Source organism: Synchiropus splendidus, chromosome 14 (assembly GCF_027744825.2).
Source record: "Synchiropus splendidus isolate RoL2022-P1 chromosome 14, RoL_Sspl_1.0, whole genome shotgun sequence".
Lineage (NCBI taxonomy): Eukaryota > Metazoa > Chordata > Actinopteri > Syngnathiformes > Callionymidae > Synchiropus > Synchiropus splendidus.
The window spans coordinates 20,120,022-20,139,218 of NC_071347.1; the positions used below are offsets into that span (position 1 = coordinate 20,120,022).

General features: G+C 47.6%; 4 protein-coding genes across 12 annotated transcripts; 1 reads left to right on the top strand and 3 right to left on the bottom strand.

Annotated features, from left to right (window-relative positions):
• Nucleotides 1-332: 332 nt before the first annotated feature.
• phf21ab (PHD finger protein 21Ab) lies at nt 333-12,348 on the bottom strand. 9 transcript variants are annotated; one of them, XM_053885310.1, is made up of 19 exons: nt 12,116-12,347; nt 10,816-10,852; nt 9,861-9,912; nt 9,700-9,789; nt 8,828-8,860; nt 8,693-8,758; nt 8,304-8,399; nt 8,011-8,241; nt 7,847-7,936; nt 7,442-7,783; nt 7,259-7,369; nt 7,043-7,094; nt 5,707-5,786; nt 5,563-5,623; nt 4,753-4,859; nt 4,005-4,160; nt 3,730-3,805; nt 3,270-3,373; nt 333-3,196 (listed from the first exon to the last, which is right to left on the bottom strand). In XM_053885310.1, the coding sequence occupies exons 3-19, from the start codon at nt 9,900-9,902 to the stop codon at nt 2,603-2,605; spliced, it is 2,331 nt and encodes a 776-aa protein (XP_053741285.1). In that variant the 5' UTR covers nt 9,903-9,912; nt 10,816-10,852; nt 12,116-12,347; the 3' UTR covers nt 333-2,602. The 9 variants fall into 9 exon arrangements, with proteins under 9 accessions (XP_053741285.1, XP_053741281.1, XP_053741277.1 ...); XM_053885306.1 differs by having other exon boundaries at nt 7,259-7,783; nt 9,861-9,893; nt 12,116-12,348; XM_053885302.1 differs by having other exon boundaries at nt 7,259-7,783; nt 12,116-12,348.
• A 1,010-nt stretch (nt 12,349-13,358) lies between these two features.
• On the top strand, nt 13,359-14,546 carry cd59 (CD59 molecule (CD59 blood group)). The gene is made up of 4 exons (XM_053885313.1): nt 13,359-13,426; nt 13,493-13,703; nt 13,774-13,875; nt 14,259-14,546. The coding sequence occupies exons 2-4, from the start codon at nt 13,652-13,654 to the stop codon at nt 14,456-14,458; spliced, it is 354 nt and encodes a 117-aa protein (XP_053741288.1). The 5' UTR covers nt 13,359-13,426; nt 13,493-13,651; the 3' UTR covers nt 14,459-14,546.
• Nucleotides 14,114-16,684, bottom strand: kcnj11l (potassium inwardly rectifying channel subfamily J member 11, like). Its single transcript, XM_053885312.1, has 5 exons — nt 16,461-16,684; nt 16,193-16,357; nt 15,805-16,044; nt 15,242-15,719; nt 14,114-15,171 (listed from the first exon to the last, which is right to left on the bottom strand). The coding sequence occupies exons 2-5, from the start codon at nt 16,349-16,351 to the stop codon at nt 14,738-14,740; spliced, it is 1,311 nt and encodes a 436-aa protein (XP_053741287.1). The 5' UTR covers nt 16,352-16,357; nt 16,461-16,684; the 3' UTR covers nt 14,114-14,737.
• Nucleotides 16,685-17,333: 649 nt separating this feature from the next.
• Nucleotides 17,334-18,586, bottom strand: chrm4b (cholinergic receptor, muscarinic 4b). Its single transcript, XM_053886822.1, has one exon. The coding sequence runs from the start codon at nt 18,570-18,572 to the stop codon at nt 17,334-17,336; it is 1,239 nt and encodes a 412-aa protein (XP_053742797.1). The 5' UTR covers nt 18,573-18,586.
• Between the last annotated feature and the right edge of the window lie 611 nt (nt 18,587-19,197).

Here is a 19,197-nt window from a genome sequence, read left to right on the forward strand (position 1 = left end):
TTGCTGCATTGAAGGATAACTTCAGTTCCTTCCCGTTTCAGGAGAGGATCCTTCAACGTGCGGCTCGCGGGCCAGACACAGTCCGCAGGCGACGTCATAGCGGTCCAAACATTTCTTTATAAGCGTTCTCAACGTGGTTATTACCGCAATATCTTTATGGTACAGTTTTGAAGCTCTCATATTTGCATGTGTGTATTTAGCAGATTTAATAATTAAAGAGACTTAGGCACAAAAAATGTTCCAGCACGACTGAAATTGAGCTGAAACTGAAACCTACGTAACCCTGTGAATGAAAGAAAGCAGAGCACACAATCCAATACAAACATCTCCTTTTGACAATTTATTAACAAAATGATAAAATAAATAAATACAAATTGATCAAATGCTCGTCTCCAGCAGTGACCACGCCCCCAAAACAAGACAAAAATAAACACAATCTCCCAAAATCATCATGAAAAAATACAAACAATTCTACAAATATCCAGAATTGACTCGCCGCTACGATGCGCGCAACACGTGGAAGATAAAAAACACAAGACCGGGACTCCACCCAGAACGACCTCCCGCCAACTTTGCTGCATTTAACTTGGTCTCTTTTTCACAATGATATGCATCAACGACGTAAAAGGCTCCGAACATAAAAAGTGTTCTTTGGATAAATTCACTTGTTGACTGTAGATAGTCTGGATGAAGACTTGAGCGCCCCCTGTTGCTCGGCTTGGAATATGACATCCGCAAAGAAACACAATAACGTTAATCATCGGGACGTCAGAACTGAAACGCAAGTTGACATAGAAACGTAAAAAAAGACAAATGCATATTAAAAAAGGTTCTTGTAGAAAATTTGCATAAAAGGTGTCGCCCTGGCAACTGATGCCTGCAGGATCTTTTGTTCCGTGATTTCAGCTTGACACTAGCCCACTTTTAAAATTAATACTGCTTGCGTCTAGCGACTTTTTTTTTCCTCAAAAAGAAAGAAAAGAAAAGAAAAGAAAAAAACACTACACATAAAAATAAAACACGTTAAGGCATCAAACAACAACAAACACCATCTGGCCACCAAATAAACCACATTGCAATAGAAGTCGCTTTAACTCGGGGCGGGCCAGCAAGTTGACCTGGCTCAGGAGGCGGAGTGGACCAAGTCAAAGCTGACCTGGCTCAGAGGGTGAAGTAGATCAGGCCTCACTTTCAGACCTGGCGCAGGAGGCGAAATGGACCAGGCAACAGAAGACCTGGTTCAGGGAAGCAGCATTAGCAACTGTCCCAGGACTCGGAGGGAGAGCCGATGAGCTAATGGGGCGGGGTCATACGAGGCAGGTTCTACAAGTCACAGTGCGAGTCAGAGACAGGCGAAGGCACTCGAGGTACCTACCATAGACGGAACACTCGTCTGGAACCAGTCCAAGACGTCCACGTCACAAATAACGCACAAAGAATTTCTTTCACTTGATAAATATTAAGACCAAAAAGTTCTGTCCAGTTCCTCCGAGTGTTTCGTCCAAGTTCAGTGACATTGGTCAGGTTATATTTACCAGGATCATAGACGTCAAAACATGGTCAAAATGAACAGCTAAGATTTCTTCTTTTACAAGATGTCCGACAAACTAGTTCTGATAAGTGAAGGCAGTCCCATTACGATGTCAGATATGAAGATTGATGATATGAAACATGTTGTCATAGCAACACCTCACCCTCAAGCAGCGTTTAGCGCGGCCACCTCATGTAATAAAGTTTCTGCCACTGGGCGACAGCAGTTCAAGAAAAAACGACCAGCGGCATCAGCAGGACGCCACCTGTCGAACCAGAGGAGAGGGGGCGGAGCCTTCAGAACAAAGATTGGCAACATGGGACCAAAGTTACATCTAGACAAGGAAAAACTTGAGCACTTGTGCTTTCATCATTGTGGGCGGAGTCAAACTCTCATTATTGTTTATAAACCCTCCGGAGGCTTCGACCCGGTTCATCGAGACCTCGTGGTGGTTTATCTAAGACCAGGTGAGTCCTCCAGTACCAATCACTTTTGTCCAGCAGGTTGAAGGAGGAAGACCTGAATAACAACTGACGGACGAACGGTCCACAGACACACAAATGAAGAGTCACACTGAGACCTCACTGGACACCCTCGCCTGCTGGACTGAACGCCAACAGGACTCCAAGCCTGCGGGACCCACCACCTGTGCTGTCCATCTGAATTTGGAGCCAAGCGTAGTACACATCATTTCTATCTTTTAAATACAAAGTTTCTTTTCACATTTTTTCCTTTTCTTCGCTTGGGGGCCAAACAACACACGCGAAGTCAGGTGTTGCTGGAGTCCCGGGCCGGAGCCCAGTTCTGGTCACAGCAGGATCGGTTTTCGAACTTGACCTAGTACCACCCCCCTCCTACAGTCACACACACACTTGGACAGGCACACACCGGTGTGAAGATGGACCGGACCTCAGACGGCGATCACTACTTGGCACGACGACATTGGCGTCCTGCAGCTCAGGTTAGTGGGCGGAGCCTCCCATAGTCAAGTGACCTGGGCTGTTTATCTACCATTGACACGTGACAACACGACAACAACATTTACACAGATTGGCAACTTAAGACAAGTCTTTACTCTTGAGGGTCCGAGCTGCAGACCAGCGCCGGCAGGCCCGGCTCCGAGGGTTCCGAGGTTTTACTGTTGGGCTCGCTGTGGGCCACCACTGGGGTCTTTTTCTCCTCTGCTGTCTCTGGAGGGGTGTCAGCAGCCAGCTTGTTTTCAGTGGGGGCAGCACAGCCTCCAGGTGGGGGGCTTTGGTCGAGGGTGCCATTGGTGGTGACGGGGATGGGAGTCATAGCAGCTGCCTCAGGCCCAGATTCGGCTCCAGAATCTGCTTTACTCCCCGCCGCCCCTCCCGGCACCGCCGCCGAAGGACAGCTTTCTACGATGAGAGCGCCACCGCATGGTAGAATTCCCCGACTCCCTGCTGGTGCTGCCTGCTGTTGCTGGTCTGTGAAGCTCCTCTGCACTGTCTGAGTCTCAGCAGCCGGGTCAGATACAGGTGCAGGACAAGCCTGGACTCTCTTGTCTTGGCCGTTGGACTCCACGGGCGACTGCTTGAAGCTAAAGTTCTGGATAAGGCGGATCAAGTTTTTGACTCGGTCAAGAGAAACCTGCATCTCCTTTTGTCGCGCCAGGATGCCGTTTTTACTCTCCATGCATTTCTGCGATGAAAATAAAAATCCAAATCAGAACCACGACCAAAGCGTACTGACAGTACCTAGAGTAGGTACTTACAGAGATGGAGTTGCTGAGCTGTTTGACTCGTTGTTCCAGTTGCTCTCTCTCTAGTTTCAGTTCGCAGCTCCACTTCATCAACTTCTGCTTCTCCTCTTCTTTAGCTGTCAATCGTAGCAGCCGTCAATAAGAGCCGCCAGTGATCAAGATGGCCGTAAAACACACCCAAAGTCGACTAACAGAGTGTGGACCTCTGCCAAGTCACTCGTTTGCACCCACATTGTGATTTTCTTTAAACCAAAGTACCTGTCGTCATTTATTTTATCAATGAGCGGTAGAGAACTCTTAAAACACACAGGTGTCATGTGAGGACGAGCTTGTGGGAGCACCCGCCCATCTTCAGTCGGCTCTGTTCACTCACCAGTTCAAGTCCCAGTCTGGGAGCTAAACTTTCACCGGCATCCTCGCTGTCGCTTTGACAGCAGCCGCAAACTAGGTAGAATGGACAAAGCATCGGTACCTTCTTTGTATGCGATGTAGGAGTGGACTATGGCGAGCGTGCCGGGCCAGGGCAGGGCGTCTTCTTTCTTCAGGATCTGTGGAGAGACACTGGCACATGTCACAGAGGCAAAGAGACACGGAGGGAGTGGCACGCCGCGCTGTGGTGGCTCTGTGCTGCAACATGTGAGTGGATGGCGTGAGATGAATGACAGAAAACAAAAAGGTGCCGTATGTGTGTGAGCTTACAAAGACCTGAACAGTTGCCCCCCTGTCCTTTTCCGTTGTCTTGGTTACCTGGTGTTGACATTTTGGACAGATCCACATGCCTTTAGGAATGGTTTTCAGCGGGGGATCCAGGCAGTCCAGGTGGTACACACGAGAACATGTGTCACACATGAGCAGCTGTCCGCTGCGTCTGCACACGGTGCAGAAGTCCTCGTGGATGTCTCCCTGCGAGTGAGAATTGGACCAATCAGTGTCCCGGGCTGCAGGAGCAGCAGGAGCAGCGGAGTCGACGTGGGTTAGTGTCGGGTCATCTGACTGACATGTGAGTTAAAGGGTCCGGAGAATGTAGATCACAATAATGTTGGGGGCATCGGATTATGGAGACACACTGAGGGACTAAACTCCTTCTAATGAGTTTCAGGGGAGATCCGCTTCCATCACAACAAAAAAATAAAAAAAAGCTCCAGATATTCCTTGGCCGATTGATAGAGGACTGAGAGCTGCTGTTTTAGAAAAGAAAAACAGCTCAAGAATTGTAGATTGAAAAAGAAAAAAGTTCTTAACTCTTAAAACCCTAACTGTGCTGTAAGAACTATAATTCCACGGTTGAATGACGTCGGATGCCTCCCTAACGCAGAGAATCCAGCTCTTATTTACGAAGCTCGTCCGAGTGCTGGAAGCAAACACTGACTTGGAAGAGAGCAACCCCCGCTGCGAGACACCAGCGGGACACTGTTCACTTTGTAAGACTGACTCAAATGGTGAAGACACACTCATGACATGATGACTGACAGTCTGTCCCCCCAAGATTACTTACGTCCCCAGAGGCGGGGCTGGGCAGAGGGGGGGGACGAGCGGGGCTGGAGGGGGAGGTCGGGGTGGTGCCGCCCAGCTCTGGGACGCTGCAGTACTTGGGGGGGCGACCTGGTGGAATGAGACGGAACAAAAAGATGGAGACACATGGAGTCAGCACGTACCTGAGAGGACGAGTCTTCATTGGCTAGCATGAAGGAGAGGGCGAGGGAGGAGTCAGAGCAGAAACACTGTTAGTTAGCCAGGGAACCCAGACGACAACAACCCTGACTGGACCCTCCGAGGATGGACCCGAGCAGAGAGGGGCCAGGCAAAATGGCACATCCCATCTCTCGCTCCACTAAACCAACCTACAAGCCACAACCTCAACCCGATAAGTAAACAATCGGGAACAGACCCAGCACAAAATGCAACAACACAAGGCTGAGTGTTTCCAGACGTGCAACACCTCCTCAAGACTTGCACCCAGAAAAACGGAGGACAACCAGGCAGGCACACTGGAACGCGCCAGGCTAATGATGGCAAGTTTGCTTAAACTGACGTGGCGCTCTGAGCCCAACAGCTTCAGGACTTCCCTCTGCAGAGAGCTGGAATGTAGTTTCATGAATCCCCAGAGGCAACGTGCAAGTTTGCACAGCTGCCGCTCATCTTGCACCTGCGCCACCTGCAGGCTCGGTCGCTGCACATGAACGTGCTTCTTGGCACAGCTTTACCCGGGTTCTGCTCGCTGCTGGATCAGTGATCTACTCACTACAGGAGCCTTTTCTCTACTTACTGCCACCTGCTGGATCTTAGATCCTGGGGTGATACAGACCTCTCTTCCTGGTGCCCTGGTGCAGCGGACTGTTCAGGTAACTGACGGCACTCTTCTTCCTCTGAAACACATACGTCATGATATGATAAGTTTCACGTCTTCTTTTGTCGCCTAACCTTCCTCTGTGGTCGTCAGAAAGCCTACCTCGGGTTCAAACATGGCACCACTGTACACAGGGTTTGCCGTAGTCCTTCTCTTTCTTTCCTGGCGTTTACTTTGAATCTCTGCCAACCAAAAGTGTCAACACATCAGAAGAGCACATTTAATTGGATAAACAGGACAAATGTTTAACTATTAAAATGACTCAAGCGCATCTTCCCGCCCTGTCAAGATCAGGTTCCTGGGTCAAGGCACACCTGTCAGCAGAGTCCACAGCACTCCTGCTGCTCCCCTAACAAGCGTCATCATTCATGCATAGTCCTGGAATTGGACCTGGTTGGTCTCTCCAGTCACTGACACCATACTCAGTCATCCACTGGCCAGGATGGACAATCTGGCACATGCTAGTCACTTGCAAGTCTAGACCCTTCCACAATAGCAGAAGATTTTGAGTTCTCAGAACCACCACGTTACCACCGCACGAGTGTCCAGTGGGGGCGGGGACATGGGCGGAGACATACAGACGCTAAGATGTTTAATTCATTGTTAAGATCCACATCAGCAGCTGAGTTACAAGCATTAGTGCTAGGGCTGTAGCAAGTACTTGCAACTACAACAACAGCGCAATGGAGCACAGGACAGGGCGACTCCACAACAACAGAAGCCTCATTTCTGCTCTGGACACGTTGTGAACGTGTGCACATTGAGGCATCAACAACTGGATCGCAAGTTCACACATCAAAATTCATTTAAAAAAAAAAAACCATCTTGAAGTGCTGGTGTAATGCTTCTTAACAGAGGAAACATTTCTGTTGCTTCAAGAGGTGGTGTAGCATAAATAAACTGCCTCTATGGCAAGTGTGAGAAATGCTGTCTCTCATCCGTGGTCTCATTTTGCTCATGGTTGAGTCTGTATCTGTCAGTAACACTTGTAACAACAATGGCTGCCATCGCACCTTCACTCCCTCCCGTCCAATCAGCAGTGCCTGTGGGTGTGTCACAGGTGTGTGTTTGTGTGTGTGTGTGTGTACTCTTTATCTCACTTTGGGATGTCTAGTGAGGTATACCAAAAATGGTCTGGGGCCATTTTTTCGGCCCCTTTGGGCATTAGAAATGCCCTTATATGCATAACTACCAAAGACAAACCAACACAGACCACCGGGTGGAGACATGGCAACGAGGGTTGCTTCCTGCAGAGTGCATGTGTTCTGGAACCATTTAATCCAGAACACTGTTCTAAGAATGCAGGCACACCAGTAATGCAGCCCTTACACACACAGATAAGGACCATAACACATCTGCAGGTATAGACGAACATCAGCTGAGCGGACGTACCACAGCAGGTACAGAGCGATGCAAAGAGACAAGGTAGGGCACTCACCTTCTAGGTGGTCATGTGTCACAAGACCCAGGGATCCCATGAAGGCCAGTTTCTGCAAGACAGTAAGCTTCATGGGTGAAACAAACCTTTGTCTACGGTCAATTCTCCTTCAGAACCAGAAACTCAGAGACCAGAAGTTTGGTTGGATTCTGTCTGATAATTGATTGGGTATGAAAAGCATGTATAACGCACATACAAGAGGTTAAAGTTACACACCTCGGGATTCTCTTCCTTCTTAGATCTGGAGCAGGGAGAAAGTGGCGGGGTTGAAGTAGATGGGAGAGTGATGACAGCTTTCGGCTCGGCTCCACCTTCTGTTTTAACAGTCTGTTCAAAGCAAAAGGGAAGAGTCAACACTGGTGTCTCGAACACACATCGCCGGATTGACAATGATCGCACCTTGGGTTCCAGCGTCAGGCTGCTGATCTGAATTGGTTGTGTTGGAGTCTGGGCGGTGACCACTATGGGGTCTGGAGTGTTGGGGTGAGTAGTGAAGTGGGTGGCAGTAGCTGAGACAGGAGTGGTGATGACGATTCCTGTCAGAGGTGCAGAGCCCGTCTTGGGACAGGGCTGACCATTGACAATGCGGACCTGGTGTACTGGAGCAGCTGTGGGCAATGAGGACGTCAGCTTGGTCGTCAACATGACGGGTCTTTGCAACAACTGCGGGGCTGCCATCATAGGCGGAGGTGGGGCTGGCGCGATGGGAACGTTGACTGTGGTCACCGGCTTTGGCCGAACCTGCTGGAGAGACGGGCGATGAATCACTGTGTTCAAGACACTTGTGACTTTCGGTGGACATACCTGGGGCTGATAGGTGGGCCGAGACGTTAATCCAGGAGGAGGAACGAACTGAGGAACTTTGATCGGCTGAGCCGTGGTGGTGGCCTGCACCTATGAAGCAGCAGGAGGCAGCCGTGAGCTGACCACGCTGCATGATGTTCACACACATTCAACACATAACTCACCACCAGCGTGTTCTTAGAGACTAGTCTTACAGGTTCTGCACTCTGACTGGTCAGCTTGCCTGCAACCTGCAGATTGATTGGGGAGTTCTGCAGGTCAGGTTTGGTGATAGCTGTGGTTACCATGGTGACAGTGGGAGGGCGGTGTGGCAGGACAGGTAAAGTGGTTGTTGCTGCAGCTTTTAGCACCAGAGGTAGCGTCTTTGTAGCCAAGACCGGAGTTACTGTTAGTGTCTGGGAAGGAACCTCTGTTAGCGTACGCACACAATTACACTCACACTCTTTTCTTCATTTACCTGCATACTCGGAGTCTTCAGGTCAACTGCAGCCTGAAGTTTCTCTGGTTCTTGTTTTACCAACAACTCTTTCCTCAACTGTTCCACCACCTTTTTCTGCAAAGCACGCAGTGGGACAGAACAACACAAGACAGCATGTCAAAGGGAGCACACACGGATCTAAATTATAATTTTTTTTTACGTCAATGTCTATCAAAGAACTGAGGTTTCAGTTAGTTCAGTGACAAATCTGTGATGATTCCAGTGCTGATGGAACAAGCATGGTTCATTTCCTGAAGTCTAGATCTAGGTGTCTCATCAATCCAGGTCTCATTGGGTCACAAAAATCTAACAGAACTTTAAACATAGGTTATAAAACTAGGTGTGTTTGTTCATGCTACCCATCGTACCTGCTTCTCACTCAAGGCTGTGATCTTTGCTTGCAGTTCGTGCAGCTGCTTCTTCAGATCTGCGTTCTGAAACCCAAGAAATCACTTGAGCGTTCGCTGTTTGTTTGTACGGTTGCATAAGACGGGTAAACTCACCTGGGGGTCCTGCTTCATCTGGGCAACCAGTTTCTGCACATACAGGAGAAAGACTCTCTTAGACTTGAGACCTCCAGTAAATGTGTAAGCAGTCAATCTAGGATACATCAGTTCACAAACCATAAAAATAAATGTCTCCGGTGAATAAATAATTAGTGAACTCCAGCGTGTACTTCCTTTTGTCCCATGCTTGAAGCCCCACTCACAACAGAGACAATTTCACACTGATCTCTCAAGTCTTCAATATACTTCATCAAATCAAGTATTGATGAAATTAACTGACCTCCCTGCAATATGTTCGGAAGGTAACTCTGGGTTTTAATTAAATCTGGTTGTTTTTTTTATCTGGTTCTTAAATCTTTAACTCCTTAGATTGAGACCGTTTTCAGTCTCATGACAGCGAGCTCACCAGGTGCATGGTTCCTTTTGGGCAGCTGCAGCAATGCAATGTCCCAACTTGGGATCTTGATCAATAGGCAATAAGATCATCATTTTAACCAAGATGTAATTTTTTTCAATAAAAAAGTTAAGCATTCTAACAGAACTGACCTCTGTGGTGGAACTCAATCCTGATATGAATAATAAACTTCAGAAGTTTATTAATTTGTTTTGTCACACAATCGCTCAGTGATCAACTTCCGTATCTGACAGCTGTTTACTAAGTTTACATCAAATGATATTAAGACAGGTTCACCCTATTTCACCATTTTCACTGGAAGAAACAAAATGTGATCATATGCGAATTACAGGCTGGCGTTGGACACACACCAGTAAACTGCCCAGCACCAGCTGTCATTTGATGAGCGAATGCTCAAGCACATTTTTTACAGCATAACAGGATGTAAAACAATGAAATGGACTGGTGTATCGACCTGATGGACCTGGATCTCCACCTTCAGCGCCTCTTGCAAAGTCTGTAGTTCCATCATGGATCCAGTCAATCTGTCAGCTGGTCGATCAGCCTGTAGTAACGACAAGAGTCTAGCGTCAACACAACTTCACGACAGCAGGGCAGAAAAGAACAGAAGTTTACCTGAACGCCGTCTCCAGTAGGAACACCATCCACCTGAAGCATGAACAAGCAACTAGACAATTGAAAACAAAGAAATCAACACTCATCAATGGTGTTACAAACAATAATAATAATACAGACATTACGTGACCTATAGTTTCCTTGTTATTACATACAATCATTACATGCTTGTACAAACATGATTCATGGATCATTCTCCGCTTGCCTTTTAAAGGTATGACTGCTGACAGCATCAATTAGCCATATATTTGCTGTGACGAACAGAAATTAATCTACCTTTTAGAATTTTTACATACAAATTTTAAAATGATTTGTCAATGAGTCTCTCATTTTTATTCACACTTAATAATAGCTTTGTGCTTGACTTGGTCATTATTTGGATGACATGTATCACACTGTTAAATAACTGTTTGGCCATTAGTCACTATCTGCAAATTTATAACTTGTGAGCTGACTTTTTTTTTTTTTAAGTGTACTTTGCTTTTCGATTGGTATTTGTCCCTCTTGTCTGGAGTTCTTATCTGCTGTTGTAAATTTAGAATTTCCCAACACAGGACTAATAAAGGAATCATTTCTTGTCTTATTAATTTAACTGGTTAACGCTTTGTTGCATAGTTGTAATTTATCTGTGTACAAGTGATCTACACAGATCTTGGTAATAATGTAATCACCACCTGTCGATACTGCATTTACCGCAACACAAACTTTACTTTATATATATTCTCCCAAAACTTTTGTTTCCAGTATCCAGGTATTGTTACATATATAGTTTCATGTGTGATCTTATGAAGACAGATTCCATGTATTTATCATGCATATTTATCAGTCAGTGCTGAAACAATTGAAATCCAAAGATAGATACATTATTATTATTATATTATTTCATCATGAGATTGGAAAAAAATAAACTTTGAAATCAACACTAAAGTAGATTCCATGTTCATCAAAGACCCACCTGCCTGTGGGAATGGACTCCACCCGTCTGCGCTGCCCTGCACCACACAACAAACACACAATAACGTTCATATTTAGGATTTGCATATTTTCCTTTTCCTATGTTCGAGTCTGATTAATGGCATTTGTGATCATAGATTAAAAAAGTTGTCATAAAGAGTGAGTCCCGCGTGATCTGTACATGAGCACTGGAACTTCTTATAACGATCCATCTTTTCAAACAGAAACCTAAAGTGAATCCACGATGAATGTGATAAATCTGACGACGCTCACTCGTGAGAATGAAATTGCGGACATCTTCATTTGGAACTATTTTGCTCCGCTTAACACAACACAAACGTCAGCATTGTTTATGAAGTATATTATTTGCATTATTGATGCACTTTAAAACATATTCGGCGTCGTTTTCCTAATTGCCACTCTGACAAAGCAATAGTACTTACAATGTTTTGGTTTTTGGAGTAACACAAAATGTTAACCGACTTGGGCAGCAGTTGGGCCAATTTAACAACACTGACAAACACACCGGGAAATAGTCGAAACGCCTGGTATACAAATACGCGGTGGATTACTACCGAGCTACCAAATATTAAAATATCAGAGGACAGAGCGAAAGCAAACGCCTGAAAACAGGCGGAACGTGGTAAGAGCCAGGGATACCAACAAACATCTGGATTGGATGTTGAAGGCTAAAATGGAGTCTTCCCATCAACAGTTTCTGGGACAAGACGCACTCAAAAGTGTTTTTGTTACGAGGATGACATAACAACACATTTAGAAATGTTCACCACGAAGTTCGACAGGAGGTCCCGGTCCTGCTCATCAACTTGCCGCCATGTTAGAACCTCGCTTCTGTCGCGGTTCCGTGGTTCTGATGCTTTTGAGTGTTGAAATGTGATGCTAATAGCTAAGCACTACTGCTAGCCACAGCCTAGCCGCCGTGCTAACTTGTTAGCCGCGCTTGCTAACTTTCACAGCCCACACAAACACGTTGGTCCGCGACCGTGAGAGATAAAAACACAAGCGGGGGACACGGGGCTCGGAAGGACGCCATGTTTCAGAATAACGGCGACGACCAGGCGTCGCTGTGGAAGTTCGTACGGCCTCTTGTTCCTCCGTAACTCTGAAACAAGAAGCAGAGACCCGAAGCCGCTGGGTGAGGTGCCGGGCACCTGCACCCCGACCCACGGCAGCAACACCCCAGCTCGGGCCCATAACACCTGGACTCGGGCCACAGATCCGCCCGTTGAAGTCTGACAACAGAAGATTAAAGTTACAGAATATAAAACCCAAAGACTCACAGAGCAGCGGTTCCTCCTGGTAATTAAATAAATATGTCCGAGACCAGGTCCAGTTTAAGCCGCAGCACCGGGTGGGTCCGCCACCTTCTCCGCGCCGCTACCTTGTTCTCTATCTTGATACAAATTTAATTTCAAATTAATTTGAGAGAAATCCCAAAAACTGAAGCTACAAAACAAGAAGAACTCTTCTTCAATCTCATTCAGCTCAGCCTCAGCACAACACAGATCATTGCGCCCCGAACTGGACGAGGGGGGACCTCAATTCTGGGTCTACAGGACCATGTCCCGTTAGAAACTAGCACATTGACTCGGATTCACATCACACGGTATCATGGGCTGAAAAATGAAAGTGATCATGGATGCAAAACCGACTCTAGAAGGGGCTCGAAAAGCGGACTACTTTTTGTGTCGGTGCTGCGAATTTATTTCACTTTGCCTAAGGAACGGGAGTGCTGCGACTCCCATTGCCTAGGGAAAAAACCCGGATGTAAACTCAGTGAAACTCTACGGAGAGAAAGTAGACATGCGCGTGCGTGTGCGCACGCAGCAAGCGTAGTTGTCGACTCCAGACTTCAGGCCGCTCACACGACGCGGTGACCGGCCGACCGTCGGACAGCTGGGCCCGGTTGGACCGCAGGAGTTTCGAACTCATCGGTGGAAGGCTTCACAACGTAGATCCAACACTTGTCGTCAATGCGGTTGCTCCGACGTTAGGGGGCGCAACGTCGCTGCCCCACCTCAAGACTGCATGGTGTAGTTGTTCGGAAATACATTATTAATTACCTACCCGATTAATAAAATATATTTGGATCATAAAATTAAAATGCATTGATGAATTCGTGAACAGCCCTTGTTGTTTGTGGGTTATTTATTTATTAGTTACTTCTACTTATTGTTCATTTTTATTTTATTTTATTTCTTTTCTTCTTCTTCTACCTCTTCTGGTTTGTTCATTATTACACATTGTTGGTGGGATCCTGACTGATCTTGGCAAGAAAGCTGATTCTGATTCTAATGAAATGCAATTAAAACAAATGATTTGTGGTCATTTATTTTCAGATTTTAGGTTTGTTTTGATATTTTTACTTCCCCTTTACTTGCTAACAGAGACTTTAGTGAATGTTCTTATCAGCTGTTAGATAAAGACCACAAAGCTAGTGTTTTGTGAGGCATGAGCACTTTGCTATGATCAGAAACAGTGAAAAATGAGTTGGGTTTTGCAGGACAACAGAGGTCTGTGTTTGAACGGAGCCATTGCTTTGTTGACACCTCCACCAACGATGGAACAGATGAACCCGTTGGACTGCCGAAGTCAGTTAAACGCCCCAACTCTGAAGAGGCTCATGAAGAAGTCTTAATTGTGCCCTTCTAAATCAGTTCACAGTGGCGGTGGTGGGAGGTGTCGCTTGGCTGGTACCACCGGCGCCTGCCTAACAAGGGTTTATGTCATCTTCAGCTGGAGGGGTCGGTGGGCGAGGGACAAAGGGCAGCAGTCTCTTTTTCCAGAATCAGTTCTAATTCGGCTGCCGAGGCGACATGTTGAGACGGTGTGGGATCCTGCTGCTGCTCTGTGGCCTGCTGACGCCCGGTGAGTGGACCAGAACCAGCACCAGTTGTGGCAGGAATGTTGATGATGACAGCTCCTTCTCTGTGTCGAGGTTCTGGGCTGCGGTGCTACAGGTGCTCCGACTACTCGGGCCGCTGTGAGAACGTCCAGGAGTGCACGTATGAAGACGCCTGCCTGTCACTGAGTGAACGAGGTTTGTTGTTGCGTGCACATCCAGAACTTCAGAGTTGTTTGTGTGTTCTCTATAGTTGTCTCTATAGTCTCTATAGGCCTCTTACTTGTTTATTTGTCTATAACTCTGCCTTATTGTGGGTTATTTTGCTGATTTGTGGACATTTGTCTTGTGGCATGAATGTTTGTGCCTGCTGTGTGTTTGTTTTGTGTTTTTTTTCCTGTGTGTTGTCTCTTGTGTTTGGGTTTTTCATTTGTGTGTCTGCATTGTACGGGTTTTATTTTTGGCTCTGTTTTGTTTCTTTTGTGTCGGTCTCTTCGGTGCATTTGTGAGTCTCACTGTCGCACTAGTGTCTTCTCCTTCTGTATATATGTCACTCTTGGTGTGTGTGTGTCTGTGTGCAGGTGGCCGGACTGTGCGACAGTGTGTGCGATACACAGAGTGCAACGTCTCCCGGCTGACTCAGATGTTTCCATTCATCTCCGACTTCATGTTCCGCTGCTGCAGCAGCAACCTCTGTAACAGCGGCCACACCCTGGCCAAGGCCACGCCCCTGCTGCCTCTGATTGGCTCGCTGCTGGTTATGCTTCTTTGCCGCTCCTGAGTCACCTATATGTGAAAGAAAGCTTCTGTATTTAAGACCTCATTCTTCACGTGTCAAGGGGGTAGCAAAATAAATCAATAAATCCTGAGCAAGTGACTTGTGTTGTTGTTGTTTATGGTAACGTCTGCTGGTCAAAATCAAAATACTGATGTTCTTTTTTACAGAATTTGAAAGTGTAGACTAGAGTTCAGACAGGAAACACTCATTAAAAGTAGAATTCACTATCATTTACTTGATAAATTATTAAAATACAGACACAAAAGAAGACCCAGCAAAGTGTCAGGTGTCAGTCATTTCTCCAAGCTCCTCCCCCTCCTGCTGTCGTCCAATCACCTCCAGCAAAACCGTTTTCTTTTGCCCTTTAAGTTCGGTCTCATTGTCGGGCTTCTCGGCTTGGGCATACCAAGGCTGCGAGGTGGAGGCGTGACAGGTCCGACCACCTCTGCGGAAGCCGCCCCTCCCCGCCCGGACCAGACCCCAGCCCTGGAGCTGCGTGTCCCCACCAGTGTCCTGGATCCCGCGGGTCTGATCCAGCTCTTTAGCGCTGAGTGATGACATGCGCACTGGCACTGTGTTTCCAAACTTGGAGTAGTCCACGCAGTAGCGGCCGTCCTCCTCTGTGATGATGGAGACGAAGCGGCGGCCCCACAGGATCTCCTCGGGCGTGTAGGAGGTCCGCGCCTGCATGCTGATCCCCGTTGTCTCCACCACACCTTTCAAAGAAAGACAGACGCATGTCAATGAATGAGAAGTCCACCCGCCATCTCCATCTGACCACATCACCTTCCAGGATGACGATGACCTCCAGGTCTTCTGAGTTGAGCGACTGAGCCGACAGGTCGTAGAGGGGACTTCCTCTCTCCAGCGTGTGACTGACAATCAGAGGAGACACCAGGAAGATGCCGTTGCTCCTCAGAGGGTTTTCCACTTGGATGTCCAGCTGGCAGAGCGGGATCACCTCGCCCTCTGCCGTGACCGTCCGCCGGATCACCTGCAGCTGGACGGTGGCGGAGATGATCATGCTCTTCCGAAGGTCTCCCACACGGAACATGAAGGTCGGCCTTCCGTTTCGTGGGGCGATGACCGCGCTTCTGGAGAAGATGAGCGTCTCCGCGCGACGGTTAGCTTGCGCTGTCTTCATGAAGACGCAGCCCAGCATGACGGCGTTGATGATCAGACCCAAAATGTTCTGGATTATCAGCACGGTGATCGCCAGCGGACACTCCTCCGTGACCATCCGGCCACCAAACCCAATGGTCACCTGAAGACCACAACAATGTTAGCATTCAGAAGCTGCAACATGAAGGTCAGGTTAGATTAGGCATCTTTTAGAAAGTGGGGGTCACCTGGACTTCGATGGAGAACAAGAAGGCTGAGGTGAAAGAGTGGATGGCTGTGACACAGGGGATGGGCGCCGGCTCTTGGTCCGGGGATCGAGGCTCCAGGTCACCGTGGGCGAAGGCTAACAGCCACCAGATCATGGCAAACAGCATCCAGGAGCAGAGGAACGCAGAGGTGAAGATCAGAAGCGAGTGCTGCCACCTCAGGTCAACCATGGTAGTGAAGACATCTTGCAGGAAGCGGCCCTGAAAAAAGTGAAACAAACCACTCAGGTCACCTTTAACCCTCTCGTTCTACTCTTGTATTTTTTTTTTTTTTTTTTTTTTGCCACTGCAGACCAGGAGCAGCCTCTCAGAGACGTGCTCGGTTATTTTGGATCGCGCGTGCGTGTACCTGCTCTCGGATGTTCTTGTGCGCGACGTTGCACGAGCCGGTCTTCGTGATGAAGCGGGCTCTCTGTGAGCGGCTCTTGCTGCGGTTCGGCTGGTTCTGGTCTTCCGCCAAACGGGTCAACAGGAAGCCGTCGGGGAGCAAACCCTTCCTGGCCAACATGATGCCCTGCACGCGCACACACGGTCAGGTGACCACACTGGTAAAGCGCGTCACGTCTTCACAAACGTGCACGCGCGAGTGCCACCTCCACCTTATCACGCGGTTTTACCTGATCAGTCGATCGACCCTCAGCAATACGATAACTATCGAGGATCGGCGGCCAGCGACCTCAACAGACGTCCATCATCACATCCAGCAAGTTACAAACAACAACAACAAGCTTAGAACATCCGGGGGGACCTTTCAAAATTAAATTGAGCCAGACGTCATCTCGGAACTCCCGATCGGCAAATAACGATCACTTCTTTTCGTCATGCATAACCACCGTTTCTTCCTGGTAGCAGTCAAAGGTCAACGTATCGGTCTCATTGGGAACTTCTTTTCAGTTTATTTGTGACGTCAGTAGGATGCAGAGCAGCTGCAGCATCCTGCAATGATAAAATGCCGCCAAAAGAGGGCGATAAAAGCTCAAGGAAACGATTCAAAAACGTATATTTTTCTTTTAAATCTAATTAAACACAGCTGTCTCACTCTGAAAACTTGTGATGTCATGATCTTCAACGATAAATTTTTGTGAATTGTTTTATTCATTTATGCTCAAGGAAAAGGCATTTTAAATATGTATATATTCTACATAATATATTTTTTAATTTATTCTTCACATAATATCACACATTTAACTATAGATCATACATTCCCATGAATAAACTACTTATTTGTATGTGTGTATTAGCAGAATATTAGCCTAATTAATAATTCAAACCAAAAAGTTCACTGTATATAGTTTCTATTATAAATAAACAAGAAATTCATTATTATTAATAGTTAATATGAGTCTAAGATGTCACCCATGTTTCTGTAAAATAGTTCTATCTATCCTATATTAATCTATTAACGTTTTAAAAGCCCACTATAACAGTAGTGCAGCACAGATTTGAAGACAATTTCTTCCGTTTGTCAGAAGTTCCGAACAGGAAGTGAGTTAACTGAGCTTCCTGCGACAGCGTAGAAGATTGTTGAAAGTCTTCCTGAAGGTGGCGCTACAAAGGGCATAGCAGGCAGGATTGATGGTGCTGTTGAAGTAGCAGAGCCAGATGCCAGCGGTCCAGAGGCTGTTGGGCACACAGGAATGGCAGAAGGCGGCGACCACGGCCATCACGTTGTAGGGGGTCCAGGTGATGATGAAGACCAGCATGATGACCAGAATGGTTCTGGTGACCCGTCTCTCCCGGGCCAGAATGCGCCGCTTCCTTTGCTCCAGAGACCTGAAGCTGTGGCAGAACTTAGCCAGGGGACCTTGCTCCGCAGGAGGCGAGTCATCTTCCTCCCTGGTGGACAGGGCCACACCACGACTCATGGAGAAGTCGGTGTGCTCCGAGGACTCTCCTGGACTCCTGGAGTCCTCTTGGTTCCTCCTGGGCTTCAGGATTCTGGAGTCTGACGTGTTGGGGGAGGACTCACTGGCTGTCCAGCTGCATCGCTTCAGCAGAAAATCTCTCACCAAAGGACTTGTGCTCCGCCGCGCGGATGAGTCAGAATGGGCCGGGCCCAGGCGGCTCCGGCTGGCCACAGAGACCCGACTGTAGAGTCCAACCATGACCAGCGCCGGCAAATAGAAGGACGGCAGCGTGGTTCCAAGAGTCACTGCTGGACTGACAAGCAACTGCGTGTAGCACTTCCCCTCCGGAACAACGCGTTTATTGTCCGCAAACTGCCAGCAGAGGATGGCCGGGGTCCACAGCACAAAAGGCAGCAGCCAGGCGGCGCCGATCATCAGCGCTGCCGTCCCAGCCGTCCGCCAGGCCGGGTAGCTAAGCGGCCGGGTCATGCAGAAGAAGCGGTCCAGACTGATAATGAGCAGGTTCATGACCGACACACTGCTCACACCGTAGTCCAGAACCAGCCACAGGTCACACACAGTGGCCCCCAGGGGCCAGAACCCGCAGACATTATACAGTGTGGTCAGGTTCATGGACACCAGCCCGACCAGCAGGTCAGCGCCAGCCAGACTGAGCAGGAAGTAGTTGTTGATGGTCCTCAGACGCCGGTTGACTTTGATGGACTGGATGACCAGCAGGTTTCCGGCGACGGTCACAGCGCTCAGAGACGTGGTCGCCATGACGATGAGGGCCATCTGAAGCGTGCTGTATGGACATTCCCAATGAATCTGAGCCCGTTTGGAGTCATTGATGGGAAGACAGCACCCGATCGACCGATTCATGGTCTCCTGGAAAACACGCGTCACGTTCAGCATGGCGCCGCAGCCTCCGATCAGTCCATGTCCCAACACCAACTGAGGCTTACACGGCTTTGATTGGCAGGAGCGGAGTAGTGGCCAGGCTTTCAGCAACACTCGACCAGCAGCACACATTCATCATTTCTCCACACTGTCTTGTACTTATGCTTGCCGTTGCCACTGTCTCTACTTGATTAGTATCGATATTTTTTGTGGTTAAGTGATAGATGTTTTCCTTCACTGGATGTCGTGTGTGAATGTAGATGTCCATGAGGTGGCGCCAGATCAAAGAACAAAAAGTTTTTTTCCCCTTTAAACAAAAGCGAACTTTTGTTTAAATTTCATTTTTGGAATCGTCATTCCAAACTTCAGATGACATATTCTGCTGCTACCATCACAGCCATCTGTTCATTCCTTGCCAATGTTCTGCAATATTTATTTTTCCACGACAGACATAAAAAAATGAAATAAAATAAATAAATAATACCAGTCAATGTATCAATTACCAACACACCAACTAAACTAAGCCAACATTCAGGTGCGAAAAAGTTATACAAGAAACGAAATGCATGACGTTTCACCAGGATGAAGAAGATGGTTTGGTTACCTG